The 11,495-nt window shown below is 39.6% G+C and overlaps 2 protein-coding genes and 1 long non-coding RNA gene across 3 annotated transcripts in view; 1 reads left to right on the forward strand and 2 right to left on the reverse strand.

Moving 5' to 3' along the window:
• LOC103387040 (deleted in malignant brain tumors 1 protein-like) overlaps window positions 1-5,471 on the forward strand; it is an 8,437-nt gene extending 2,966 nt beyond the window's left edge. Inside the window, exons 3-12 of the mRNA XM_008321535.1 lie at window positions 957-1,001; window positions 1,714-1,812; window positions 1,993-2,040; window positions 2,547-2,691; window positions 2,984-3,189; window positions 3,659-3,834; window positions 3,972-4,205; window positions 4,282-4,442; window positions 4,936-5,177; window positions 5,295-5,471. Coding sequence (XP_008319757.1) covers window positions 957-1,001; window positions 1,714-1,812; window positions 1,993-2,040; window positions 2,547-2,691; window positions 2,984-3,189; window positions 3,659-3,834; window positions 3,972-4,205; window positions 4,282-4,442; window positions 4,936-5,177; window positions 5,295-5,350 — 1,412 coding nt within the window. The 3' untranslated portion in view covers window positions 5,351-5,471. The remainder of the gene's footprint in view (window positions 1-956; window positions 1,002-1,713; window positions 1,813-1,992; window positions 2,041-2,546; window positions 2,692-2,983; window positions 3,190-3,658; window positions 3,835-3,971; window positions 4,206-4,281; window positions 4,443-4,935; window positions 5,178-5,294) is intronic.
• LOC112487829 (uncharacterized) lies at window positions 2,581-5,071 on the reverse strand. Its single transcript, XR_003051300.1, has 3 exons — window positions 4,930-5,071; window positions 4,675-4,728; window positions 2,581-2,717 (listed from the first exon to the last, which is right to left on the reverse strand). It is a non-coding gene; the product is annotated as an uncharacterized LOC112487829 (long non-coding RNA).
• A 338-nt stretch (window positions 5,472-5,809) lies between the features above and the next one.
• ikzf5 (IKAROS family zinc finger 5) lies at window positions 5,810-10,656 on the reverse strand. The gene is made up of 5 exons (XM_008321536.3): window positions 10,246-10,656; window positions 9,708-9,862; window positions 9,306-9,479; window positions 7,903-9,226; window positions 5,810-7,854 (listed from the first exon to the last, which is right to left on the reverse strand). Exons 2-4 carry the CDS (start codon window positions 9,838-9,840, stop codon window positions 8,262-8,264), a joined length of 1,272 nt encoding a protein of 423 aa, XP_008319758.1. The 5' UTR covers window positions 9,841-9,862; window positions 10,246-10,656; the 3' UTR covers window positions 5,810-7,854; window positions 7,903-8,261.
• Window positions 10,657-11,495: the final 839 nt, after the last annotated feature.

Consider the following 11,495-nt stretch of genomic DNA (forward strand, 5'->3'; position numbering starts at 1 on the left):
CAGTAAGTCTGTCTTGGCCTCACTTGACAAAGACTTTAAGTAGTTTCACTGTCCAACTAATGGTTGTTTTAATTTGTAATTCATTTTTTGTACAGGGATGTGCGGCTCATCAACAACAACCAGACCAGCCACATCAACAGGTTGTAATTTTATAATCTGTCAAAAATAACTGTGAAGCTTATATAAAGCTAAATGGTTAAATGCTAAGTCATTGGTCTTAAAAACCTGAAAAGTCATTGGTCTTAAAAACCTAAAAATTCAATAAATGTATGTTAAAAATAAAATGAAAGCAAATATTCTTTACATGGACAGGTATGTTTTTTCCTAAATACATATCAAAGTCAAATCTAAATATGTCAGAAATCCTATTTATATGAAAAAGTCCAGTAAAAGTAACTGATTGTTTCTCTGTATCACCTGAATCATCACTAAACACTTCATTGTATCCTTTACAGGATCTTGGAGTAGCTGTCGATACAACTGTGGCTATACCTTCAGTGACTGTTCCTGCTCCAGCTCCTGTATATACTATGGAAACTGTTGCCATGACTACCACAGTAAGTCTGTCTTGGCCTCACTTGACAGCGACTTTAGTTTCATTGTCCAACTAATGGCTGTTTTAATTGGTAATTCATTTTTGTACAGGGATGTGCGACATATCAACAACGCCAGGGATAACAACAACCAACCCCAACATGCCGAGGGACTCCCGTTCATCAGTTAACCGTTGCACTGGGAGAGTACTACAAAGCTGAAGAGTTTTTTTCAGGCTGGAAAAATCGGGACCAACCATGGATCTTGATTTGGATTTGGAAACTATTATCCAGAGTATTCTGGCTGTTGACTACGTGGGATTCCATGAGATCCTGGAGGAATCACCCGAGCAGCTCCCCCTCTCTGCTGCCCCCCCTCAGTCAGCGGAGAGCGTGAGCAGCGCCAGTCAGCTGCCAACTGACTGTGCAACAGAACAACAATAGCACCAACGCAACCCACATCAGAAGGTTGTATTTTCATTATTTTCTGTTAAATATCAAACCCCAGCCTTTATGAAGTCAAGTGCATCAGCACTCTTTGCCAGTCATATTTTTGTCTCATATCATGAAAGTGAAAACACTAAAAATCACCAAAAGTCACACGGTCGATCAGACGATGATTCTATTTAATAATGATTCATATCCAGTGCTGTGCCGTGAGGTTCATTTCTGTTGCGGCACTAGATGTACAAATATATGAACCCAAAATAGAAGCCTATGTTTCAATTTTAACCTTAATAAAAAAACATCTACTGTAAAGTTCAGAATACAAGTGCACTGGAATCTATGTCGCAGGCTATTTTAAGGGTCTCAAACTGAGAAAACTTAAAGTTTTTAGTTGTTTATTAAATCAGTTTTTGGTCAAAATATCCCCAGGATTAAGCATCACAGCACTTTATTAATCCTGTCAAAACAGCCCTGGTCTGTATTAGTGCCTTAATTGTCAAATTTTCACATTTCTGATGGTACCTGAACCCCCCTCGTTGCGTTTCCTAATGTTAAAAAAGTAACTATTAGATTGTGGTCTGCATTCCAATTTAATACGTCTCTGTGTGTTGCTCTTACTCTGCACGTATTGTCATCAGACTGAACAGATTATTCTGGAAGTAAAAATCCACCCTGTGTGTGCAGAGCTCCTACTGAATGACATCGCTTTACGCTTTCTTTTTGCACCTTCTAGAATACATATCGTGTCGTTACCAGTGTGGCAGGGAGTTTTCATTGTGCTCCTGTTCCAGCTCCTGTGAATACCGTCACAACTGCTGCCACGACTACTACTGTGAGAACAACAGCTAACAAACTCTTAAATTCTGCTGCTGCTTTGTTAAAAAACATGTTTTAATTTAGTTTAAAATAGATGAGAATAATCAACAGTTCAGTGTAAGAAGAGATAAAATATACATGATTATTTCACATGCTGATGGAACAGCATGTTAATGTTTTTTTCCCCCCATTACAGCATATTGTAGGCAATCAACAACCCCGTACTGGTCAACCACTAGCTCCGGTAAGTTCTTCAGTTCATTACTGTAAAAACAAGGGCTATCAATGCATTAATTGCGTAAAAAATTAATTGCGTTTGTGATTGAAATAAATAATGAATGTTTTAAGACATGAATGTTTTAAGACATGAATGAAAATGACGTGCACTGCACTGTATATATCCAATAATTCCACCAGTCAGTCCCCTCAACGCTACGCTAAATACACAGTTGCTCGATTCATATGGCGGCATTTGCACAGACAAACAACTCTTGTCAGTTCTACAAGCCACAACATAAATAATAATAATAAAAATGACTGAAAACTATTTTTAAGCGGTTATTATTATTATTAATGGTGATTAATATATAGTATAATAGTCACATAATTAAGCTACCCATTTGACTAATAGCAATACAATTATTTGATAGTTCTGGCAAAAACATAAAATTGAAAAAATAAAATAAACAAAGTGCAACAAACAAAAACAAGCTAACGCTCACTGCAGCTAACACCTGTCTCCACCTTAAGCAAACACCTGCGGAAAGACACTGTACGGCTCCGGCATCTTCACCAGCCCAAACCATCCCAACTACTACGACAGCAACACTTACTGTAGCACGGTCCTCAGGACATCACACGACCAACAGATCTTCCTGGAGTTCACATTCCTGGAGTGAGTGAAAATCAGCAGGCATCCACCTGAAATCATAAGGATTAATTAGTGCATAAGTGAAATTCACATGGATTGATTACAGAAGCGGAATGTTTTTTTTATATATGCATCACTGTATGAATACACATTAGTGATCGTCATGCTAAATACGTTTGTATTCCTACAAAACAAAACTGAAAGGACAGAAATGGCCTTAAACACTTACATTTACTTTATTGTTTGTGGAAGTGAACCAACTTTGATGGAAGTCTAAGTTTTAAGTCTGTGTGTAAACTTGACCTGTGTTTAACAGAATAGAAAACTGCTGCAGCTGTGACTACATCGAGGTTTACGATGGACCATCTACAAATTCACGATACCTGGGGAAAGTTTGCAACAACAGCCTGTCGACCTTCTCCTCTTCTTCCAACTACATGACAGTGCTTTTCAGGACTGATGGTTCAGTGGTGGGCCGAGGGTTCACAGCACAGTTTTCTAGTTCTGTGTCACCACGGTCAGGTAGAGTGGAATGTCTGGAATATCACAGTTTGGCACTGGACTATAGTTTAAACTAGGGATGTCTGATAATATCGGCTGACCGATGTTAGCATATTATGTAATATCTGTAAGAATCATCATCAGTTTTTCCTCCGATAATGAAAACCCGACAACACAATGCCTGGATTTCGCCAAATAAAGAGTGCCCTAAAAATAGTTTTAGGGATAAACTTCTGTAAGTAAAGTGAAAGTCACTAGATGGCAGCATTGCAGCTTTAAATGTATCTCATACTCATACAGTGGTTTGTAGAGATAAATAAATAAATATTACCAGGCCTATAGTGGAATCGGAAAGTGTTTGGATATTGGCAAAAAGTTAATATCGGACATCCCTAGTTTTAACACCATGAAATGGGATGAACAGGGATGAAGAGATGTATTTTGTGGTTTAGATCATTTAAGTGGTTACTGTGTTGATGGAATCTTTCAGGCCGAGTAAACTGCTCCTCCTATGGCATGGAGATTGTGATTGAGAGATCCTACCTCAACTCCATTGGCTATAATGCCTCCAGTCTGTACCTGGACGACAACACCTGCAGACCCCACATTACCAGTCGCCAAGTGATCTTCCGCTACTCCCTCAACTCTTGTGGAAACGTTCGCAAGGTACATTTTTACACTGCTATATTTATGCGGCATAACTGACTGACCAAATGAGGTTGTCATGGATATACAACTTCATTTATCCCTCTAGAGTTCCCTTTGGGAAATTAAGTTTTGTCTTCCTCTCCACTCTCTTCAAGTTTCACAACGGTAAAGCTATGTACTCCAACAATGTCCGTGCCTACAACTCCTCCATCTCGGGAGAGGTCACACGCCTGTCCCACTTCAAGCTGAACGTGGCCTGTCTGATGGAGCAGGAGTCGTTGTCTCAGATCATGTATGTCGTGAAGAGCGACTACAACAGCAGCCTGATCGGCTCCGGCAGGTTCAACACCACCATGCGTTTCTACGACTCCAACAACTTCTACTACCCGGTGAGTTTGGCTGAATCAGTGCAGTTTAAACACAGCGACGCAGTACGATGCTAATGCTTCGCTTCTCCATCACCAGGTGACTGAGTTTCCATACATGGTGTCTCTTAACCAATACTTAAATACTGAAGTCAGACTGGATAGGGCCGAGTCAGACTTTGTTCTCTTCCTCGACACCTGTGTGGCCTCTCCATCACCAGATGATTTCAGTTACAGACCTTACTACCTGGTCCGCAATGGGTAAGATTGGTGTGTGTGTGTGAGCATGTACATGTTTACAAGTGTTGGGTGTGCACATACTATAAGTAAATGTGGTTTTACTGTATAACTTGGATCTACAAATGGTGGCTCCAGGGTTTGCATTGTCTCCCTGTGGTATGACTATGGCTTTTTTTTAGCAAATATTTAAAATAAGTGTACATATTACACCATATTATTCAGCACAGAATTCTAGAAACTGTAGTTGTGATACCTTTTAGATGCTTTGGTGCTGCGTTTCTCCAACCAGGTGGACTACAGCGCCTGCCTGCAAAGAAAAGAAAAAATATTTTAAAAATAAGTCGGTTTAATTTGACTTTTCGTTTGATTGAGTTTGAGTGGAAATAACTGACCCAATAATTTACCACAGATTATTCGAGTATAGAGTGTTTCTAAACTGAGGAGCATCAATGACCTCCATCTGCTTTATGTACTAATGCATCAGTGTTGACAATGACCTTCATGTTACCTTTAGGTGTAATATGGACAGCACCTTTCAGGTCTGGAGCACCAGCAGTTACTATGTACGATTCAGATTTAAGGCCTTCCAGTTCTTGCGGGCCTCAGAATCCGTGTACCTCCAGTGCAAGGTGGTGATTTGCTACACCAACGACAGCAACTCCCGCTGCAGAAAGGGCTGCATGAGACGTAAGAAGAGGAGTCTGAGTCCAGGCGACAAAAGCCACACTGTGGTCCTGGGTCCAATCAAGCTCAAAGGTGAGAAGCAGAGTTAGTTGGGTTTTTTTCAGATTCGATTAGGTAAACAGTTGGTTGTAATTTTACAATCTTAAGAACATATCACAATTACAATCAATTTTTACTATTTCTTACCAGAAACCGAGGAAAAGGAGGAAAAGGAGGTAAAGGATCAACCACAGGAAACAGTTTGATCCACTTTGTTCATCACTGGAATCAGTGAATTCAACTCTCACAATCATCATCTAATCATCATAACCTGACATGATCACCTGATTACAATCTCTTTAACTAATTAAAAGCATCTTTAAAAGACAATCCGTTTTGGAGAACTTCTTTCCATGCCACCTTGGTAATGCAGAACAAATGTGTGGATTTTTTTTTCTAACAGAAATAACATTTAAAAAGCATTTCAGAAATACAGAATAACAATCTTGTAAGTTAATTCAACATAGTATTCAACAGTGTTTGTTTTTTTTTTTTGGTTAATTCAACATAGTGTTCAACAGTGTTTGTTTTTTTTTACATCATTTCAAATGTTTAATACAAACAATAATATTTTTACAGATCTTAATGAGCAGATTTTACAGTAATATATAAATAATTATAGAATAGTTAAATTTGAGGGAAAACAAACAAACAAACAAGACAGCTCTGATAAAAAACACTTTACTTATAAATTAGTTGCTCGATGTCACATTAAGATAAATGACTTCCACATTCAGCGTTAACCTACTAACCTACGAACAACACAGTGAGAGAACACACAGCGGTCGTAACCACATAACTCATTACTGGTGACCATGGTAACAGAGTGGTGGTCCTGAAAACAGCAGGTACCGTCTGGTGCTCATCAACAGACAAAACAGTACCAGAGAAAAAGAACAATCTCGCTAAAGTAGCAGCGTTACTGCAACACCATTTTGCTTTTTTTTGTGGCGTTCTTGACACTGAACATCGATCCAAGCACTTGATACAATACTCAAATATTGGGAAAAGTCCTGGGGTCCGATGATTAATGGAGATTGAAATGTGGAGACCCCAGCACCGTGTGGCAAAGGCTGAAAATATGAGACTCTAGAGGCCTTGGTTACAAAGATACTGGTAATAAAGTGACTTTGTACGCTGTCAAATGATGGAACCGTAATGAAAAAAGATTCATACAAAAAAAACCAAAAAAACTCTTAGGCAACAACTAACCCTTCTGATCATAAATCACAGACACAAAATTTGGCAAAGTCTTTGTTTTAGATGCCACTTACAGTTGGCACTGATTCTGAGGATTTTTTTAGCAGCAGTCTGTCATGAAGCTTGGCCACAACTGTGAAACTCTTTAATAGCCAAACTTTTTTTCCCTAAAGTTCTTGGTTTATATATTACACTAAGAAGAGAACTTTGTAATAATGAAATAACAGTCCTCTTTACCTGGGGGAACAGTACTGTGCTAAAGTCTCAGACCTGTGTGAGGAAAAAAAACTGTACAGTGAATGTGTTGGGTTTTTTTTTTTAAACCCAACTGTGATTTCAATACTGCGTTTCAAATAAAAGGAAAAGGAAGAAGGGCTGGAGATAGTTCAGTTAGTTCTTCACATTTTACAAAATGCAGCCAGTACTCTGTTCCAGAGATCAAGTGTATGTATAGAGCAGACAGCAGACATCTGCATGTTGAGAATGGAAAAGTCAAGCCATATATTTTCCTAATAAAGAATTATTAACCACAATTAATCATGTTCAAATGAAAATGTATACATATATATGGATGTGTATATGTGCATATATATATATTCATATATATATATACATGCATACATACATATATGTACACATATATGTATGTGTAAGTGTGTGGATACATATATGTATGTGTATATATTTATATACACCTATATAAATATATAGGCACATATATGTAAGAACACATATAGCAGCACTGTGGCTCATGTGTGCTACGGCTTTGCTTTTCATAAAATACTGTAGCTGTTTTAGGACAACGAATCAACACAAAATATTAATGTTATTAAAATGTCCCTTCTGTTCATACACTTCACATTTGATTTTTTTTTAATTTATTAACCTTTTGTGTGAATTCATTCTTCACAGTTTTTTCTTTACACCGGCCTGAAACTTTTGCAGTGGTCCTGCATAAGAAGAGACTTTGATAGGCACTACAAACAAATACGTATAGTGTTAACGCACCTAAGGAATTTAAATGTTCTTAACAAAGGTGAGTAACAATCAAACCGGAGCGACAGTTTGACTCCTGCCTGAAGGAATATTCAGTTGGAGGCAATGGAGGTTTGACAACTTGTTTGGATGACAGTCATATTCACCCTATTGTGTTTCTGGTTTTTACTAAAGTCAAAGTCTCCACTCATTACATTCAAGTAAGGATTTGGTTTGTCTGAATTTACACACAAGGCTACTGGGCCCACAATTGTGTTAGTGTGTGGAGCAGAGACACAGATCTGGAGGAGTGTGATGGGAACAGAACGTTGCAAAATATTTTCGAGTGTGTGAGAAAGTCTTCCAGCCTCATATAAAACCTGATGAGACCGGTCTGTCAGTCAGCACCTTAACACTAAGTTTGTAAAGACTGTGAAAGTTGAGTTTGAGACTGCTGCTCTCACTGCTATTGCAAAACAAATCTAGTGTTTTCTAGTTTGAGGCAAGTTTCTTATTTTCTGCTGACAAAAAAAACCTTTATTGAAAAAACAAGAAGTTTTGTAGCTTTATAGTTTGCACTGACTTTATTGAAAAAACAAGTTTTGTAGCTTTATAGTTTGCACTGAATTGTATTCAGAACTGAAATGCATTTTTTAAACATGGTATTATACAAACTACAGCTTATTATTCAAGCTGTAGTTTTATTTGGGGTGAATATGGCTGTCAACATGACCACTAGCAAATCGTCAACCTTTTCTTTTTTAAATACGCTCTAAAGGGAAAGGTGTTCACAACGGAACTGAATGCTGACGTTTTCCAAGTTGGTAAAACTGTCAAGGCTAGGCTACATCAAGGCCATGAAGACAAATATAATAAAGGTTATTATGGGATCAACTCTACAAAAACAAAGCTGTCCATACACCGTCTTCTCTCTTCACACCATCACTTGTGCTGCCCCCTGGCAAAGTGGCAGGCAAAGTCATACCTGCTTTTACACTTGTGGCCACAGATGTTGCACTGGAATGGATTCTCGTAGCCATGGCAGCCCATGTGGATGGTGTACAGAATGTTGTCTGGGAAGAAGATGTCACAATGCTGGCAGTGATGCAGAGTGTGCAGATCCTGTGGTGGAGCAGACAGGCCTTGGGCTGGTGTACTGGGGCGACTGTTGGAGACGCTTGGTGTGCTCGTGCGCCCACTGTGTTCGCTACAGGGTCCTCCTCCAGGGCTGCAGTTGCTGTGGGGAGGCGCCCGTGGCTCTGGGGTGACTGGAGAGGAGGAGGAGGCATGAGTCATGCTGGCAGTGACTGCTACAGGAGCCGTGGCTGGGTGAGGCTGCTGGATGAGAAAGGGCTTTTCATCCACCACTGATTCTCCTCCTGGGGACATCGGAGGCTGTGTCTGGGCCTGGGACTCTGACGGGAGGCTGGCCAACTGGCCTGCCAGTGTGGACAGCTGGTTCAAGGGGTTTTCCATCACCACGTCATGATGATGGTGATTTTGATTGGTGGACAGAGGATCCTCGACAGCCCCAGTCTGATTATCATAGCCCTCCTGGCGCAGGTGTGGTAGCTCATGTGAGAAGTCATTTACGTTGTCAGGCTTGTGCACCACCATGGAAGGTGGACTGAAGTTGATGAGAAGGCGGCGGCCGTATCCCAACGAGCTGGCCTTCTTCTGTAAAACACTCAGCATCTTCTTGTGGGAAAGTGAGCGAGCGCCCTTCATGGGCAACAGTTTGTGGCGTCTGCGGCGATGGTGTGACAAGTTGCTGCGATCACTGCAGCGGAAGGAGCACAGCTCACATTTGTAAGGCTTCTCACCTGTGTGTGATCGCATGTGTGCCTCCAGGTGGCGTTCATAGGCTGAGGCAAATGGGCAGAGGTGGCACCTGTGTGGCTTCTCTCCTGTGTTAATAAAGGAAAACCAAAGTGATGCATTTTTTGACAAACAAATGGGAAGGAAATATCAACTCTCTCTGCTTACCTGTGTGAATTCTGATGTGCTCGATAAGTCGCGCTGTGCCTCTGGTGGCATAGTTGCAGTAGCGACACTTTAGCTTGCCGTCATAGGTCCTCTCAAAACCATCCACCAGGATCCCTGAGCTGTCGTCCAGTGACATGTCCACTGAGGGGTGATCCAGTCCATTCTGACTGCAGTCTGAGAACAAACAGCAATAAAAGCAAAACTGAGATACTATAAAAAAAATCTTACAATTATGTTTATTCTAGAGTGAGTATTCGTATGATACATTGTCTTTTATGTGTCATCACAAATCTGTTTAGAATAAATGCTAAAATTACAAGTTAAGTGCAAGAAAATGGACCAAGAAAAATGTATTTGACATTAAAATAATTTTTCATGTAATTTACTGTATGTCACTTTTACCTGCTGGCAACTCATCTGCCTCTTTGACACCACTGACAGAACCTGAAATCATGTTTACATGCTGAGTCTGCTGGCTCAGATACTCCTGGAAGTCCTTCACAAAGTCCAGCGTGTCCGGCTTTTCCTCGCCCATTGAATAAACGTGATGGCCAACCCTGGAAGGAGGAAATCATCAAATTCTGCTTTAAAAAAAAAAAAAGGCGCAGGAAAGTTCCTCAAAAGAGCTCAATATCAATGCGAAACAGAATACTGGTCAAGTAGAAAACAACATTTAAAGAATTGTTTACTGAAGTTCGTCAACAACCTTAAAAAGAACTCACCGAAAAACAATTAAAACAATACAGGCAATAAAAGTAGTATAGGTTTACGATTTAAGACATAACATCACTGCCATGAAGTAAAAAGGTTTCACGCATTGCACTTAAACAACAGCCTGTTTGTTTGTTAAGTAGTCGGTAAAACGCAAGACTCACATTGTACGCAAGACACCAAACCTAAAAGTCATAGTAAACATTAGATTTCAAAGTTGTACACTTACCTGTTAGCAGATAATCTAAGAAAATAACGACGCCCTCGCGCAATGACTGCCTAATACTATAAGATTCACTATTCAATAAGTAGAAATCAGTGGCTTCTCTTCGTCGTCATGTTGTGACCAAAGCTGAGTCGCTGCGTTAGCCGCGCGGCTAAAGTTAGCTTACGTAGGAAAAAACATCTTCGTCAGCAGCAGCAGGTCTGTCTGGCTCAAGGACTCGCTTTCCCATCGTTTTTCACGTTGAATAAAACATAAAAAACAACATTTTAGGACCACTGTCCGTGTATGGCTAAGTTCCCTTCGACAAACTGGCAACAAGTGGTAGAGAGAGGAAATACACGAAATCAAAACAATAAAGAACAACGAGGGTTCAGAGTTCACTGTGCACCGGCCAAAATCGTCCGACCAACCATCTCTCCGCTAACAAGTGTTCTCACAACAATGGGTTTCCTTTTCCCCAAAACGAAATAATAATTAAAAAAAACAACATAAAAATCACTCCAGGTTATTAAATTGCTGATTATTTATAGCTGTGAAAGCTTAACAAGTGATAGTATTTTTTTAAAACGTAATGATAAAATAAAATTCGGATTTATTACTGAGGATTGTGACGTAAGGAAATTACCGATATTATAGAATTTAAAGATGAGCGTCAGTAATAAACCTTAAAGCTAAACAGAAATGTCCAAATATTTATTGAACACGTTCACTTTTAGAATTCTCATTTTGAAATATTTTTGGTCTGAAGTAATGCGTGACAATTTTAACATTTAGATAAAAAAAGATTTAAATGGATTGATTTCAAAGCAATTATTTACTTATACGGCAACAATACTTTAAGGTATTGTTGACTTTTCTAATATGGTGGCTTTTGCGTGGAACTTTTAATTATCATCTTTCCCAAACAAGGAGAACAGCTAAATAAACACAACAACACCCATCTCCTCTCACCAGAAATGGCTGACATCTGATAGCCGGCTCCGTTCATGTACCTGACATGACGCACTTTCAGATGTACAGCTTTCAATTATGTGCAAGTGGCAAATGAGCCACAACAGTTACATTACTTTCAAAAGGTATTGACTCATTCATGTTTCATCGCGATCAATAATTTACCAGTGAGGGCCTGGACCAAGATCACATTGCACCATTTGTGTCAAAGTTGTAGGAAAACCACCGAGGAGAAGATGATAAACGGCTGAGTTGAGTGAGGCTGCTGGATCCTTTTACCCTATTACAACTGCGACTGTCAG

Source organism: Cynoglossus semilaevis, chromosome 12 (assembly GCF_000523025.1).
Source record: "Cynoglossus semilaevis isolate Cse_v1.0 chromosome 12, Cse_v1.0, whole genome shotgun sequence".
Lineage (NCBI taxonomy): Eukaryota > Metazoa > Chordata > Actinopteri > Pleuronectiformes > Cynoglossidae > Cynoglossus > Cynoglossus semilaevis.